Here is a 17,988-nt window from a genome sequence, read left to right as displayed (position 1 = left end):
TCAAAACAAACCAAACCGAAATACAAAAGGTCGAAACGTTGTTCGCTCCTCTACATAGGGCTTTCTCTATCCATACCAGCCGTTTTTTACATATATAACAAACATCGAGAATATATTTTCCTTACATATGCAGAGCATACTTTCAGAACGAGGATTTTGAATTTACCATTGGAATAAAATTATTTCAAGTGTTGTTCATTGATGGGTTAAAAAAATCTATGATCGATTTAAAATCTACCTATATTCGATATTTTATAAATTACAGATTATTTAGACCATCATCCCTTTTTCACAGGAATTGTTTGTCTGTGATTAGGCAAAATGTTGCACAATGGCTGTCTATGATCTGCCCACCATGAATATCGAAACCCGGTTTGTAGCGTTTGAAGTTTGGACATATACTGCTAAGCTATTGGCGGACATTTTTACCGAAATACGAATATAACTGATACCAAATAAATATGGTTCTGTCACTTAACGTCTCTGTTGCTTTCTATTTTGTTTTTGATTGGAAGGGGTTGGATCTCTTTCGATAAGATTCTCATTTTATTTACCACATTAAAAAAATCACTTTAAAAATAATTTTGGTTGCAAACAAAAGCTACATTTTGATAATGTCGTTTAGTATTTCAAAATTAGATTTCATTTTGATAATGTTATGATTATTTTTCTTTGTTGTTTTTGGATAACATATTCTAATTTGTGTTTTTTGTTTTTGAATTTCGCACACAGCTACTCGAGGGCTATCTGTGCTAGCCGTCCTTAATTTAGCAGTGTAAGACTAGAGGGAGGTTAGCTAGTTATCACAACCCACCGCAAGCTCTTGGGTCTCTACTTCACCAACGAATAGTGGGATTGATCACACATTATAACGCCCCCACGGCTGAATGGACGAGCATGTTTGGCGCGACGGGGATGCAAACCCGCGACCCTCAGATTATGAGTCGCACGCCTGGCCATGCCGGGCCTCCGATTTGTGAAATCCATTTTCATTAATTATTAGATGTGGGGCTTAGAATTTCCGAAAGAAAATACTATAGAAGCAAAATATTCATTAAATTACTTGCTACGTATCCAGAAGAAAAAATGTAATACAGTAAGTCATTTCTAAAAAAACAAAACAAAACAAAACAAAACAGCTGTACCCATAAAGTAGTACCAATTGGTTGCGTAGAAACAATTTTTTGGTTAAAATTTCGATAACGTCGATTTCTTTTTGAAGTTAGATAATTTTTATATGGAAAAAGAAAAGATCTACTGAAATTACAATTTATCGGAATAATTTAACAATATATCAAGACATTAAACACTATATTAACTTTGTAAAAATAAAAATCAGACAGCTTATTTTCTGGTTTAATTTAAAAAAAAAAAAAGTAGATTCCAAAAAGAAAGTGCCAATGTAGCCCATAAGACATTTAATTCAAAGATAATGATACTAAAGTAATAATAAAACCACAGAAGACTTTATTGTTGTTTACGAACTGGAACACATTATAGCAAAAAAGTAATTTTTTAAAGTATCCGTACAAACCGATCACACTTGATTTGACAAATTTCGATGTACATAAATAAGACCCCAAAAGAATCGGAAGTGTTCCCACTTTAATGAGAAACTATACTTTTTTTTACTCTCCATTACTGTGTACCATTCTTAATGCGTATTACAAATCTCCGACACTGGACTTTTAATTTTGTAGAATGAATGTTAACAAATGTATCTGTTTCTCATTATTTTCCGCTTAAATTAATGTAATTCTTTGTCAAGAGATGTCGCTAAAAGTGTAATTTCTTTTAGATTCTCTAAACGATGTAGAAGCACAACTTAGACGTACTTGTAGAAAAGTACATCCAAAGGCGTTCTTCGAGGACGCATATATTTTCCGCATTTCTAAAATACTACACTACTTTAATACATAATACTATTTTAAACGGTTATACAGTTAGATGGAACTTTATAAACCCCTATCTACTTATTCCATCACGTCATTTTTAGAAAAATATAAAAAAATAAATACTCGTTTGAGGTTGCGTCAAGCGCGGGTTTTGCCGGGAATACCGCGGAACGTCGACGAGTTTTTTACTTGTCTGGAAAACTTTTTTCTTTACCTAGTGCTCAACGAATGCGTCGAGACAGAGTGTGTTAGACTATTCGTGCAAATTTCAGCTTTCATCTTCATCAGAGTTATGATTTTTCTTAGTTTTGTTTTCTTTAAAAACAAAGACAGATTGTCAATGGTAGAAAATTTAAAGGTAGTTAGTTGTCAAAAGCCATAAATTAATCGACAGCGGTTTCCGCGCGATAATTTGAGATGAATTTACTGTCTGGCATAAATTTTTAATATTTGGTAAAAATATTTAGCTGTTGTTTGAGCTGTACGCCATCGACAGTTTATGAGGTAAGTTTAAACTACATTTTTTTGGTTTATATTTATTTTCAGACGTTAACAAATTAAATAATTAAACTCATATAGAATGATCAGTGAGCCTCAGGATATGCGAAATACAAGTATGTATTATTAATACACAATAATATGTATCGGTAGCTTGTTTCCGGTAATAATTGCTTTTGTAAATTGATAAACCAGAAGGCAATCTCATTTTGGGTTACAAGCTTCATCAGTCCGTCAGTTAGAAAACGGACATTTTTTTTTCTTTAAAAAGAAAATTCTTAATTACTAAAAAAAAAGTGTAAATTGTTTAAACTGCTTGTTTATTAAGGTTGTGAGCAGTACAATTATGCATACAATTTTATTTTCAAAAGTAATTTTTTTCTGTGTTTTGGTTGTCGTTAAGCTACATGATGGGCTGTTGTGCCCTGTCCATCATGAGTATCAAGACCCTATTTTTAAGTTGCAAGTTTGCAGACGTCGCTGAACCACTGGGGAAGGGAAATGCATGTTTAAGGAAGGTATGATTTGTTGGCAAAGTTGCAGAACCAAATGGTTTTTCAGTTGGTTGGGCACTGTGTTTCATCGTTTAAGTTATGCAAAGCATAAATTAATTTCATAAAGGAGCGTTATACCAAGTATAGTATATCTTACTTGTAGATCCCTTGTATTGTAGCAAGTGTAGTCTGTCTTATACCTGGTTCTACTAGTATTGGAGTTTATTAGATATAGTGAGCAGCATATCTGTAATTTGAATTATAAACTAGAAACTTGTTCTTATGTTGAAGTAAACCTAACAGAATGGGGAATCATTTGGAATTTTCAGTGTGATTCTATGTTGAAAATATTTGTACTGTTCTTTGAAATTGTGAAGCAAAGTAAATTTGTAAAAACTAAAAAGTAAAACTAAAAGTATGAACAATATTGTACGTTTATTGTTGTTTCTTACTGGAAATATTACCATTAGTTTTTGTTTTTTTATGCTTGTAAAATTATGTTGGTTTCTGAAACTGAAAGAAGGGACAGTATCTGATTTTCTACTTTCATCTGTTTTTATAAGTAATAATTTCTTGAGTTTGCCCAGTAAAGTTAATTAAATTGGTGTTTAGCTGATACTTAAAACTGATGGGAAGCATACGACTTTTGTTACCACTCAACTTTGAAAGCCCTCTGGGTTGGAAAAATATGGGATCTTCATTGGCATCTCTTTGGTCTCAGAACTGTGATCTATCTTTGGAAATATTAATCCTTTGATTTCAGTAAGTGTTGTTAATTAATTAAATAAACCATATGGATAACAATAGAACCATCTGCTCCTTCAAGTAAAACTAAAAACCAACCCTTTACTCTTCAGAAAATCATCAGTTTACTTTTTAAACTCTTATGAGATGCTGACCTCACTAATGCTGATGACAAGTCATGTTAGAAAAATAAAACTGTCTTAACTTCAGTCTAACCTGTCTTTTCCAAAACTTAAGTTTGTGTCCTTTTATTTTATTATTTTCAGAATATAGCACAAAGAAATTAATTAAAATCAATGGAAGTATGAAAAACAAAGGTGTAACACTTGTTTCTACATCCTTCTTTTTCTGTACACATACTCTACTAATACAATTGTTTTATTATATATAAAGTCCAAATATTAATTTCAACTTTATCAAATAAAACAATTAAATAACGAACAACTAAGAAAGAAATCTTAATTGTGATTGTTTCACAGTGAGAGATTTTCTTGCAAGTCATGTAGTGGGTTGCATAACTAGATCATTTGACACGTTTCATCTATACAACATGTTTTACAAAAATAAATAAACATCTAAGTGACACTCCTATACAATGTCTAAGGATTTATTAAGATACAACCTCTATTGACGATTGTTAAAGACTTGACATAACAGCTGTTATTTACTGCAAGTTATTTTACTTATTAAAATGTTGCAACAGTTAATGGATAGTTTCTGTATTTTTCTGTTTGGGATGTTCCAAGTTTTGGGAAAAGGTGCAACAGTGATCAGATGTTTACATAGTTGTCCATTTGGAATGCCCTAAGTTTTTGGAAAGGTTGCAACAATGGTAAAATTTGTATAGTTGCTAGTTTTGGATATTCTAAGTTGTTGAAAGATTGTAACAGTAGTTGGAGATTTTCCATAGTTGTCTGCATTGGACATTCTGAGCTATGTAGCAGCTGTAACAGTAGTTGGAGAGTTTCCATTAGTTGCATTTTTGTAATATTGAATTATGCAAATGTTGCAATTCATATTTGTCAGTTTGATGTTCTGAGGTGTGGAAAGGTTGCAACAATGGTCAAAGTTTCCAGAAATGTCTGTTTGAGATATTCTGAATTATCCATAATCAGAGGGTTCATTTATCTATAGATCACTGTAAAGATCAAGATAGTCATCAGATTAAATATTAACTTAGAGTTCTTAAAAGTCTTGAACAGTTGTCATTGTGAGATTTTGAAAGGTCATAGAAGTTATTAGAATGTTCAAATTAGTAACTTGTTAGAAAATTCAACACAAATGATGAGGATTGTCCATTTATGAGTTTAGAAACTCACACTATCACAGTATATGTAAGTATGCAAGAAAATATAATGTTCTTGTAGAATGTTACTAGAAAGTCATTTGTAAACAAAGTGTTTAAAACTCCATGTTGAGGCCTTTGCTTTAAGTCTAAAATGTCAAAAGTTCCTGGGTATCTGCCTTTGGTATAAAACAGATGAGAATCTACTTAGTTACCAAAAAATACTTTAAAGCATTTTCCACTTTTTCTTTTACGGATAATAGTTATATTTAAAAGATCCACCAATTTAATAATCATAAATGGATCTAAGCTTGATAGTATCTGGTGGATCAGTACACAAGTTTTTGTAAAACAGTGTACTAAAATATTCTTTTACTAGGATTTTTGTACAATATTTATAATTTTATATGCTTTTATTAATGTTTCTTTCTAGAAAATGGTAGAGTTGTTTTATATGAAGTGCTTAACATGATAGTTTTATTTTTGAAAACCCTTATTGATCAATTATGTTAATAATGTGAATACTGATCATCAATTTACAAAAATACAATTACAAATAAATTTTATGCAATTTCTCTCGGTGTCTCAAGATGCTTTTTTTTTTCTTTTGAGAATTGGACAAAGATGAACAAGCTAAACTATCCGAATACCACAGATTTGGAGATCTTGGTGAAGGAACATAATCACATCACTTGTTTGACATACATGTAAATAAGACATTTTTGGACAATTTGCTTCCATTCCTTGTTGCTAAAGGTTTCTACCAGCACTGCTTAACAATGAATGCTTATCCACTGGAAAGCACCATGCAGAATGGTGCATATCCATGGGTCACACCAAGTTCCCTTGGCCAGAAGAGTTGGCCTCCTGGGTACCAGGCCAGTCTGACTGATCTATTTTTGAAGAAGAATACTCTCCATTTCGGAACAGGAATTTCTCAGTTGGCAGCTGCATCTAGTTACATCGAAAAGATGTCTTCATTTAATGATCATGTACAAAAGTGTCCCCATCCTGATGCCAAGGATAAGTCTTATCCGTGTGAGGTCTGTCAACAGTACTTCTCCATTTACAATGGCTTGAAGCCAGATAGTGCATCCAGCAGTAGCACTAACTTTGGTGTAGGAGAAATCACCAATGTTAATCGACCAATGAGTGCTCCTCCTGAAAGAAAGCAGATTCTATCAACTCAACCATCTACTTCAGGTTTAGTACATCAGAATAATTTCCCCCAATCTGAGCATACCCTCCAACAACCACTTTCCTTGTCTGATAAGTACCCACTCCCAGGGATGAGTCAAAACCATCATAGACCAAGACTGCCTCCTACCAAACAGTTTATGTGCCATGTGTGCCACAAATATTTTACTCAAAAGGGTAACCTAAAAGCACACATGATGATTCATACTGGGGAAAAGCCATATGCTTGTAAAGTTTGTGGAAAGAGTTTCACCCAGAAGGGCAATGTGGACACTCACATGAAGATCCACACTGGAGAAAGGGAATTTGGCTGTGATATGTGTGGCAAAAGATTCACACAAAAAGGTAACCTAAAGACCCATATTCGAAGTGTTCACATAAAAGAAAAACCTTTTATATGTGGAGTTTGTGGGAAATGTTTTTCACAGAAAGGTAACATGCAGACCCACATGAGGACACACAACAAAGAAGATCGCTTTCCCTGCACCCTTTGTGGAAAGACCTTCTCACAGAAGGGAAATCTCAAAACCCACATGCAGAGACACACTGGTCAAATGCCATCGCGTCACTATGGGCCACGTGGTTGTCCCACTGGCCCACACCATACTCTTGATTCAGAAACAACTCATTTTGCTCCTTATCATCTCCTCAAATCTACAAGCATTACAAAAATACCTTCTTCATCCCCGCCTTTATCATCTCTAACTAATCAACCTTTAGAAGCTCATGGACAAATTTTTAGAAATATCCATAGATCTCCTCCTCAAGTTATCAAACCTATTCCTGAGACACACCCAAACATGAGAACATCCCCTTTACAGACATCTTCAGATATGCAGAACCTTCCTCTTGCTCAGATGTCTTCAAGTACACCTACTTCCACTGAAGCTCACTCTCACATGGGGAGTAGGTTGTCTTATGTCTCCCATCATACAGGTGGATTAAGTCCTTCACCTTCAAGTATCATAAACCAACCCCCAGCTCACCTTCAAAAACTATCAGTACATTCCTTTCCACCTTTTCAGGGTGAGGTGATCCCTTCTATCATGCACAGTCCTCCACCACATCCTTATACATCCCGGATTAGTAGTCCTTCACCATGTGTCACCACTGGACAACTACTGGTTTCAGAAAACGAAGAACGACCATTTTACTCCACTCCTCCCATGCCAGCACCAGCACCAATTGCTCACTCTTCTCCTTGGCTATCTCATGGATACCAGAGACATTACAACAGTTTCCAACCTCCGTCTACCATAGGTTCCTACGGCTCCATTAACCATTATCCTACCCCACTCTCTCGACTGGCTCTTTTAGGTTCCAGTGCAATAGCTCATCAGTATCATCCATTTGGAAATTCATCTACAGAAGACAAACATCTTGGAACAAATCCTGTTCATGATGGGCACTTGGAATCTCACTACCACCAATCAGGGAGTCCAGATTTTTCCCAGCTTCTGGACTAGAACCCAACCTGCTACTTGGTGAATTAACTAGAAAGTACTGTTTAAAATGCAGGAATAATGAATCTGATTTTGATTAAACTAATTAATAATTTACATTTTTCTCTTCTCAATTCACATAGGTCTATAAATGAGTTTTTTTTCCCCAGATGAATGGAAAAATAAGATTCATCCATATTTCAAAGGGACAGACTTGAACTACTGTTTGTAGTGGAACATATTGAAAGTTTCTGAAACTAGTCTATTGACAGAGTTTCTAGATTCAAATATCATGTAAGTAGCTACAGACAAAATATAAATATGTGTGTGTGTGTGTGTATATGTATATATTAAGAAACTAAAAATATCTGCTCACTCTGTATTTTGTGATCAATTTTAAAGTTGTCTTTATCTATACAAATACTATCATTGTAAAAATCTTTAGTTATTATTATTTTTATTACAGTTTTAGTTTGGTTCAAAGAATGTTTGCTGAGATTGCAGTTGTTGTTGTTGCCACTTAATACTTTAAAAACTTAATGAAAAGTGTGATGTTTAGGTCTTGATGTAATTGAAGGTTCCTAAGAAAGGACTGTGATAAATTTTTGATTGCACCAAGCTAAAAGATGGTATTATCATGTACTACTTCAATTTGGTATGTGTATGCTACAACACAGTTTAACATAGTTGTAAAACATATTGGTTTAGAACAGCATTGCTACTGGAATACAATACTTGGTTAGTACATGTCACATCCATATAACTAATTTATAATACACATAAACACACAGTACTGTTATGTAACAGGAGTATGTGATGAAATTATAGACATATAATACTCATACATGCACAACAGTTAATGTGTCGCATCAGGATGTGTTGCTAGCTGATACATAATACTTGTACCTCTACAGAGCTAGTGTGTCATCAAAATATATTACATGTAATACTCATACATGCATAGGACTAATATGCCAGAACCAGATGTGTAATTGATAGAGTATACAAACAGAACTAGTATGTCATGTCCTAATATTTTTATAAAAGTACAAAGCTAGTGAGCATGTGTCCCATCAGGCAGTTGTGTTCATGTTTCACAACATGCTTGGTGTTTAGAGTTGTATACAACTTCAAGATTATTATTAATGAAATGCATTACTTTTACATGTATTGTTTTGGATATCTGCTCAACCAATCAGTATGTCACAAATAAACCTACTGCATTAATATTCTGGCAGTCTGTCACATGACCAGTGTGCTGGCACTGATACACTCCACCAGTTGTATAATTGACTCTTATGTGTCATGCTGATACACACAATATTAACACTTAGAGGTCACATCAATATGGACATGTACTGGCATTAACAGGTCACACTAAAATATATGTAAAGAGACAGTTACAGGTCAAATCAGTATATAAATACACTGACACCAGTATGTTTAACCTGCATACACTATACTGACACTAGGATTTTAATGTACTGATATATGACATCAGTACTTACATATACTGACAGAAATGTGTACACACACACACACATATATATATATATATATATATATATATTAAATGACTTTATAAAAAACAGTAACAACCAATAATTTAAAAGAAGTAGAAAACATACCGTCCTGAGTTGTCCCAGACCTGTATCACACCCGTCAATCATTTGATTTCTTTTTTTCTTCATATGCCATGAGTGACTTTTCTTTCCAAGATCAAATATAACTTTCTGCTTTCTCTTGAACACTGCAATACCAAAACTGTTACAAAAAAGTAGTTTTTCATTTGCTTGATAAGGAATATGTTGAAAAAAAGTCTTTGCAAAATAATCATGTTACCAGATGTGTCTGCCCACAAACCCAAGTGAAAAGTGCACACATACATATACAATGTTCTGAGAAGTGTTGGTTTCCTATACCAGCCCATTTTGACCATTGTTTACATATAAATCTCTCATGCTACCACATATAACTAATGTGTCACACCAACATACACAGTGTACATGTAATGATACTACATTACACCAATGTACATAGTATACATATATTGATACTAATTTGTTACACCAGCATACTTATACTGATATTAATACGTCACACCAGTACATACGTACAGAAACACTACAATTTTTCAGATTAACGTTTCACTCTAATGTTTGATCAACATCAGTGTACAATATTGTGTGAAACAGCCATTTTAATTTAGGATTCAAGTTCCTACCAAAGTTTAAACATCTTTACTATTATAGTAAAATGCATTAACAGAGGAATTAATATTGGAATGTATTAAGATGCTACTACACCATGTTGTTTCTTATTATAAGAAAACCCCAATGAATTTTAATATTTTATTGCAATCATCTTTGGAAATGACATGTATTATCAACAATAAATGCATTGCGATGATAGTTGATACTTCTCCATCAAACTTAAAAGGGCTGTATGTTAGATCATGTAACTTGTGTTGGACCAGTTGACTGCTTTGATCTTGGTAATAATAAAACTACAGCACATATATCTCCTGCTTTAGTAGAAATTTTTAAAATAAATGCTGGGGTGTTGCAATGTTTTTGACCTACAAGCCTAAGATTAGTAAGCATGAGCACACTACTTGCCCAACTTTCCAGTAAAATAATTATATTTTACTTGCAAATCCACACCTGTCTATATTCATTGAAATGACTTTTTCCATAGGATTAATTACAAAACTAAAATAATGTAATTTATTACAATGCATGTGACATAAACATGACATTTATGGACAGATTAACAATTCTACATATATGATACTGTTATTCCTGCCCTATTGAAAATATTATTTAATTCAGAATATTTAAAAACAAAGTCTGGGTAGGTTATCCATTGTACATATATGACAAAATCAAAACAGCCACATAGTTATTCCAGCATTTAAAATTTCTTATCCATTTCATCCAAACACAACAGTTTCATCCTTGTACAAAAACATTAAGTGACAGTAGATATTTAACAAATTTGAAATAAAAATAATAAAGTTATCACTTTTAGATATTAATAAGTATATGTAGATTTTAATTTTACATACAAGGACAAATTTCAAACAAACAGGCTAATATGTATGGAATTCATGGTAGCCTGAATTCAAAATTTGGTTGTTGAGGGCTTTGAGCTAGTGTATTCTTACACCCAGAAATATGTTTACCTTCAAGCTATATGAATACGTCAGCTTATTGTAACTAAACTCTTTAGCATGTTTCACAGTAAACTCATTTAAGAAGTTAGTGGTAAGAAAAAAAAACATTTATATTTGTTTCTACGGCTGGACAAAACTTGTCACTATAAATGTTTCTGGTTGTTAGAATGTGTTGATTTGATTCACTGTTTCTACAAGAAAAGACTCATATCTTCACAGTTGTGTTTTGAAACTTCACTACTGTCATTTGTGGCAATCTAGTGTAAGAGGAAAAATATTTTAGAATTATTGCCCAAAGTGTGTTTTAAGAGTTCTTGAAATTGATGCAAAACAGAGAATGTTGATAATGTTTGTACCTATACATACATGCCGTGTGTAAAAACATATGTTTGTGCATGTACGTGTATAAATTAACATAGATAAAGGCAAATGTATGTTAACTTTTTACCATTTTAGGATTCTTTGAAATTATTAAGACTGTACAAAAGACAATCCACCTGATATTATTGATACTTTTCTGTCATGTTTTCATAACTTAGGTTGTTGTAAACAAATTGTTAGTTTGTTTTGTATGTAAATATGGATCCCTAACATACGTATATAAATATAAAAGCAGTTGATTTTCAGTTCCTCTCTCACACATGTATATTGTTATTCTGTTAAATTATTATATATTCTAATTCATATTCATAATTGCACATTTCTTGCATCTGCTCTTTTAAATATGAGTAATAGTTACATATTAATAGTTTCACTACATAACATTTGTCACACATTGGCAGTTATTTTGTAATTTCTTTTCACTGGTAGTGTTTCTGCATAACATTTATGCACCATCTATGCACTGCTAGTGTTGTCAGTACTTTATATACATTGATAGTATTACTACATAACATTTATCATACATACATACACACACACACACACAAAAGGGCAGTGTTGTCACACAACATTTGTCATACATGTAACACTGTATAGAACCATACACTGGTAATATTGTTAAATAACTTTTAAGCTACTGTCAGTATTGTTACATAAGACTTATTACACAAAGCATTATTATAGTGGTATCATTATTACATAATAATACTTGTTACACACTACTAGCATTTTTACCTAACAGCAGATATCACATACTGTTATTGTTGCATAAAACTTGTCATACAGTAATAGTGTTGTTACCTAACAACAAACACCATGTTGTATTATCTCTACATAACAACACACTTATATTGTTGTTTATGATAACAATAGCTTCATGCTGGCAGAATGGTTTCTTAATAATATTAATCAAACAATGTTATTACTGAATAATAATTAATTCATTATATTGTTTCTTTAGCAGAGCTATTATGCTTCTAATTATACCTGTAACATCAGTTCTTACACTTGTATGATAACCCAATGTATCTATATGTAAGGTATAACTATTAATCAAGTCACAGTTTTAGCTTTGGTAGTTGAAGGATATTATCCAAACATTGTCTTCTTCTCAAGCCAGATTCTCATTTTAGAAGGTCAGGTCTGATTTAGTTGAGATGAGTCAAAGATTATTTGTGTGAGAAGCATGTTTTGGTAATTCCATAAAAAGCTACTAATAATTTTTATGGCTAATATAAACTTAGTAAATAATGACTTCTAACTCAGTCCTATGCAGAATGAAATACAATACTACTGTTTCAAATACCTTATACCTTTATTATTATTACAGTACTGAATCTGAAACTTACAATATAATTATTTCAATTTATAAAATGAAAAGACTAGTTTCAATATGAACTTTATAACTAATATTAAGAAACTAAAGTAAGCTAACTGTCTAATCTCTTATGCTTGTTGACCTGTTGGTTAAATTAAATTTTCTATTTTTCTATATAAAAGTGAGTCGATTATGTCAGCATTCTTTCTTAAACTAGCATTTATTATGTTTCAAATAAATATTTATTTGTTTTTAGACTATAACATTTTTAACCAAGAAACTGTATATCTTGCACAGATGATTCTCTTACTTTCTTTAAGAGACAGATAGATAAATTACTTAGAATTGGAAATTGCTTCTGAGAAAGGATATTTAAGAATGTTAATGGACAACAACTGCTTGTTAGAAAGAAAAGAGGATGGTATAATGAGGCCTTCTTCAGGTCCTTCTTTAGGCTTGATTAATATTTCAGTGTTGAAGCTGAAATGTTCTCAAACCTACTATGTACACTCTGTCTAAAGTTCCACTGAGCTGCTAAGAAAAGTTACAGATATTTGTGTATACAAAAAATGGGCTGTTCATCCTTTTGAGCACTTTCATAACTTGCAAGAAAAGTTTTTTCTTACAATAGGTAATAAAATGCATACTTGAATATTAAGGAAAATAAACAGAATGGTTAAAACTGTAATTGATTTTACTTTTTACAACTTTACATTTTCTGAGAAGAAAAGGAGAGAAATGACAGTGAAAAATTACATTTCCTTATTTTTGTAAAAATAAGTTTGTTCATTTTGAGAGAACTTTAAAATTTTTGAACAAAAAATATGTTTGAAAAGATGAAGTTGTAAATACAGGTTTTGATCATAATGACTTTACCCTCTTGCTAATATTGTTTTGATCCTTCTGATGTAATGGTGATAATATTTTGGTGATATTAGTGTGACCCCTTTAATGATATTGATCTTTTGATGATATTAGTTTGGCCATTCTGGTTATATTGGTTTTATCTGCCATGTCTTTATTTTCTGACAGTCAACTTAAAGTTCACGATGAGAATATTCTTGCTAAAATTTACTTGTGTGATGCATTACCCAAATAAGATGGCTTGTGAAATCTTTGGAAAAGACATATACATGTAGCACTGTGAATTACATTTCCTTTGTAGATTGTCACTTGTTTTTTTACTCCTTCTCCGAGAAAATTGTTTTTGATCAAGTTTATAACTTTGTTTTGGATCTGTACCCACTGCACATTAATAGCTGCCTGGATAGTGCATTAAAATAACTGAGCCATTATGTTTCTCCTAATAAGGTCTCAAAATAACCTAGAAAGGATATTTAAGTTACTTAAGACTGCCAGAAGCAGTATTCAGTTAAATCGTAGTTTACTGGTTTTTCTTTTTTATGAAAATAAATATTAAATACTGAAAAATCTTCAAGGTTTTCAGACATAATTAGAAGATTAGAAAAAGTTGTTCTAAAGTAAGCTTATTGACGAGTACATGCTTACATACTTTTAGAACCCAGTTTTCCTACCGAGTTCCCAAAATAATGTTTTAATTTTATAACTATTTACTTGTTAAAACAGTAATGAAGAAATATTAAACCTTTCTTTTTCTTTCTGTAAAAGAAACTTTTCATATCTACCAAATATTTTAAGATTTTAGTCCAATGGACAATTGTAATAAAAGGCTGTGCACATGGAAGCTCTCTCATGCTTCTTACCAAACTGATAAATATCTGACAATGTACTCTTTCCATATATATATATATATATAGAGAGAGAGAGAGAGCAGCAGTTTAGTGCTGGTTATTATAATCAGTGTTGAAGTTTTTAAATATGTCACAAGTGATGGTTTTTTATAACTAACTTTTCTTCTTATTATTTGATTTCAGTATATTTCGAGTTTGTTTCATTCAATTACAATACTTTTTCACTTTTATACATACTATTGTAAATTATTCTAATCAATGTCCCTGTTAAATACAAGAAAGAAATCATAACTTAATTATTACTTTGGCTTACCAGTTCTGTGTTGGTAAAAGAAACCCAAGTTGCAGTCGTATGATGGTGTGTTGGTTATAATGGTCACTTCTAGGCGAGCTTCTGTCAATATATATACACCAGATATACAGCACATCACTGTAACAGGAAGTTGTGAAAATAACATTACAAACGTGAAGAATTAAATAATAAATGTTAGTGAGTAGTTTTTGTGTGAATATTTATGTTTTTAGTTCTGTGGGTAAAATTAGATGATTTTTGATAGTTCACATAAAACCTGCTAGTACATTAATAAACTCTTATGTGCTTATGTTTATTAATGTTATTACATTACAACATTATTTAGTAGCAAATGTGTTCCTATTAGGAACAAAATGTGTTTTATTGTTTTAAACATTTCTTTTTATATTACACTCCTATGCTAGATGGTTCCTAAACAAATCAACAATTAACTATAGTATTTTGGTTGTTTGTTATTGATGAATCCTACTATAAATTTATTTCTATCAACATTTTAAACAAATGCCAACAGGAGTACAAACTTTTAATTCTTTATTATTAAATGTTAAAAAATTTAAAGAAATGAGCTAATATATGATACAAAACACTGACTTAAAAATATCTTTATTTTGTGTTCTTGTTTTCATGTAGCACAAACTTGTGTACTTTATATATTGCTCAGCAGTAATTTTTATTGGTTGGTAACAAAAGAAGGAAGCCACTTTCTGTTTAGCAACAAAGAGTAATTGACTGATGTAATAGCACTCAAATAAAAATAAATGGATAATTCTGCTTCTATATATGTTATACAAATATTCATACTTACCTGTATAGAAGCTCACACAGATGTTATGTTGTTGACTTAAGAAGCCTTCAGACCCACACAAAAGGTTGTTTTTCTGTTCCTCCAAAATTGCTGACCTTTTGATTTATGAAAATAAAATTAACAACTTGTATTATGTTATTTTTCAACAGCTAGTTACTATGAAAAAAAATCAGCTAAGGCATTTTTTCTTGCTATCTGAAGTATGGTGAAGTACCAAGTTTGGTGCTGAAGCTTAGATAATCAGCTTTTGAAAAGGAAGGCTACTGAATTATGGACATCAGATGTACAAAAGGAAGGGTGCTGAAATGTGGGCATTAGGTGTACAAAAGGAAGTGAAAATAAATAGCAAACCATGCAAAATTTAACTATATTGCAAGATTTTAAGTTAATGCTAGGAAATTGCTGATTAGTGTTGTAGCTTTGCTAGTACAATTTAGAAAGAATTAGAAAAAAATTCTTTGTACACAGTTCAGAAGGAAATTCTTACTGCAAACCTTTTATACTCCCATTATACATTATATTGAAAGATTCTGAATAGAAGTTGTTACTAATAATTGTGCTTAAAAGGAGTTTCACTTGCAAGTTTCAATGCATGCCATTCCCAGATTTTAAATATTGCAGGAAATATATACAACGAGACCACAGCTTAAGACTGAATTAATTGGTTACCAAGGAAATTAACACGAGCAAGCCTGCTGAGACTCACACCATTTTGCATCTGCAGTGCAAGATCTGCTGGCGACATTGTTAGAAACAATGTACTCATGTGGTAATCATAAAAGATATACAATGAAAATAACATATTTTTCTCCATATTCCCTTTAATTTACATGATTAACACAAATGTCAGATTCACAGGCTTCATCAAACTTTCCAATTTCACAGATTAAATGCTACCTTACACAATAACATACTAAATAGGGAAAAAAACCCACAAAATCTAAACATTATTTATAAGTTTTCTTGTTATGTATCATTATTTAAGGGGGATACCATCTTGCAAGATATTCTAAAATCAAACAATAGATGGTGCTAGTTAGATAAGGGAAGATTCTAAATAATGGTATAGTTTGGTGCTTTATTTTTTAATATCATAAAATATCTAATATTTTGAAAAATGTCTAGTAACTATTAATCTTCTATGTATATAATTATAAACATGAAAATTAGTTATAAGATATCTTTTCTCAGTGCTATGTGATCTGTATTAAAAGTTGTCATCAGGTGGCATAAATTGTGATAGAAAGCCAGTTTTGTTAGAAAGATATATAAAGAAAGAGTAATGTTATTAGTGAAGTAAACCAGCTCTTATTAGAGTTTTCTTATAAAAAGACAACAAATTTGTGACATACATTATGTTTAGTAACTGCATTGATTCATCAGTTAGCTAACTTGTTTGCATTGTGCTAGAAACTAAATTAAAGCTATAATGATACTTAGTTAGTAAGGTTTAGTCCCAATGCATTTAAGATTACTTGTATACAATGTATAATTTATACAGTTCAATATAATTGCCTAAGCTGAGCAAATCCAGTCATTCAGTTACTCTGAAAGCTTCAGTGTTTAGTTCAGTTAACAGTCTTCTAAGTTACAGATCACAATTCTTTTGTAATTCCATTTTATTATTATTTTTGTTGACTACAAATTTATGGAAGATGGCAGGACCAGGATATCAAATCTCAAAAGTGTACTAATTTTAAAACTATCACTTATATTGTTGCATAACATACAGAAGCTTTGGAACTGAAAAGTATCATACTACCAACCCACTTCATTAGTTTAAATTTTATTCAGAATGGATCAGTTTTAGATGTAATTTTTATTGTAAACATGTTCTTTTAATTTTAAAAATTGTAACATAGAATTAAAGCCATCAGCTTCTTTCTAACACAAGCAACAACAGCATCGTAGTTATTTCAGTTATAAGTAACTATCTAACAATTTTATAAGGCATTAAGCTGAAGATTTTTTGTCTATTTTTGTTTCAAAGGATTTTAAATTGACATATTAGTATCACTGACTGTTTATTAATGTAAACAGAAAAAAAAATTACACAAGATTAAGCATGGCTGTCTTTACCAAAGAGTTTCTGTTATTACATTATATATATACATATATACGTATTTACTGTTTTTATCTCTATAATTAATTGCACCAAATGTAATAGGTTATAATATACAACTGCTGTTAGCATCTTATTCATGAATATTTTGAAATTTATTTATTTCTGTTTATTATTCAAGAGCACAAAATATACAAGGCTTGTATGTAATTGCATTTTTGTAAAGTATTCAAAATGTTTGGTTGTATTTTGTTTATTGCTGTTTTAAGCATGTTATTTCCATTATTTATGACAGCTTTTTGCATAGTTCTAATTCAGAAACAAGACATTGAATTGTCACTCTATGTTATTATCTTATTATGATAAGTTGTAAAGAATAACATCTATGATGCACAATTGATTTTTGCACTCTGTATCAGCAGCAATAAAGCTTCTGCAGTACCAGATATTGAAGTGTTATTGTAACTGATTTATTTAAAGTATTTTCATGATAAATGAACCCCAATATCAGACCTCCTGAATCTCTTAAAGAGATATGAAAATGTCTCACTCAAAATTCTATGATACAAAATCACCTGAATACATCCAGCATATGATATGGTCATTGAGGCTTAGTGTTCTGCTAAGGTAGAGACAAACTGGTGGAATCTTTAACAGCAAATTTTAT

The 17,988-nt window shown here is 31.5% G+C and overlaps 1 protein-coding gene and 2 long non-coding RNA genes across 5 annotated transcripts in view; 2 read left to right on the top strand and 1 right to left on the bottom strand.

The window, feature by feature from the left end:
• The window catches only part of LOC143244573 (uncharacterized), a 53,394-nt gene extending 38,046 nt beyond the window's left edge, over window positions 1–15,348 (bottom strand). The window contains exons 1-3 of the long non-coding RNA XR_013025209.1: window positions 15,260–15,348; window positions 14,455–14,571; window positions 9,184–9,305 (exon numbers count right to left, since the gene is read on the bottom strand). This is a non-coding gene — a long non-coding RNA (uncharacterized LOC143244573). The remainder of the gene's footprint in view (window positions 1–9,183; window positions 9,306–14,454; window positions 14,572–15,259) is intronic.
• On the top strand, window positions 1,549–17,767 carry LOC143244575 (uncharacterized). Its single transcript, XR_013025211.1, has 2 exons — window positions 1,549–2,399; window positions 7,726–17,767. It is a non-coding gene; the product is annotated as an uncharacterized LOC143244575 (long non-coding RNA).
• LOC143244571 (uncharacterized) lies at window positions 5,696–17,767 on the top strand. 3 transcript variants are annotated; one of them, XR_013025208.1, is made up of 2 exons: window positions 5,696–7,849; window positions 15,409–17,767. XR_013025208.1 is itself a non-coding variant. In XM_076489502.1 (1 exon), the coding sequence occupies exon 1, from the start codon at window positions 5,696–5,698 to the stop codon at window positions 7,577–7,579; it is 1,884 nt and encodes a 627-aa protein (XP_076345617.1). In that variant the 3' UTR covers window positions 7,580–17,767. The 3 variants fall into 3 exon arrangements, 1 of the variants encoding a protein (XP_076345617.1); XR_013025207.1 differs by having other exon boundaries at window positions 14,458–17,767; XM_076489502.1 differs by having other exon boundaries at window positions 5,696–17,767.
• Window positions 17,768–17,988: the final 221 nt, after the last annotated feature.

Source organism: Tachypleus tridentatus, chromosome 2 (genome assembly GCF_004210375.1).
Source record: "Tachypleus tridentatus isolate NWPU-2018 chromosome 2, ASM421037v1, whole genome shotgun sequence".
NCBI lineage: Eukaryota > Metazoa > Arthropoda > Merostomata > Xiphosura > Limulidae > Tachypleus > Tachypleus tridentatus.
This window is presented reverse-complemented; position numbering and strand designations above follow the sequence as displayed.

Bases quoted from the DNA above. Each gene is read 5' to 3' on its own strand.
- LOC143244571 (XM_076489502.1), top strand. From the start codon at position 5,696: ATGAATGCTTATCCACTGGAAAGCACCATGCAGAATGGTGCATATCCA.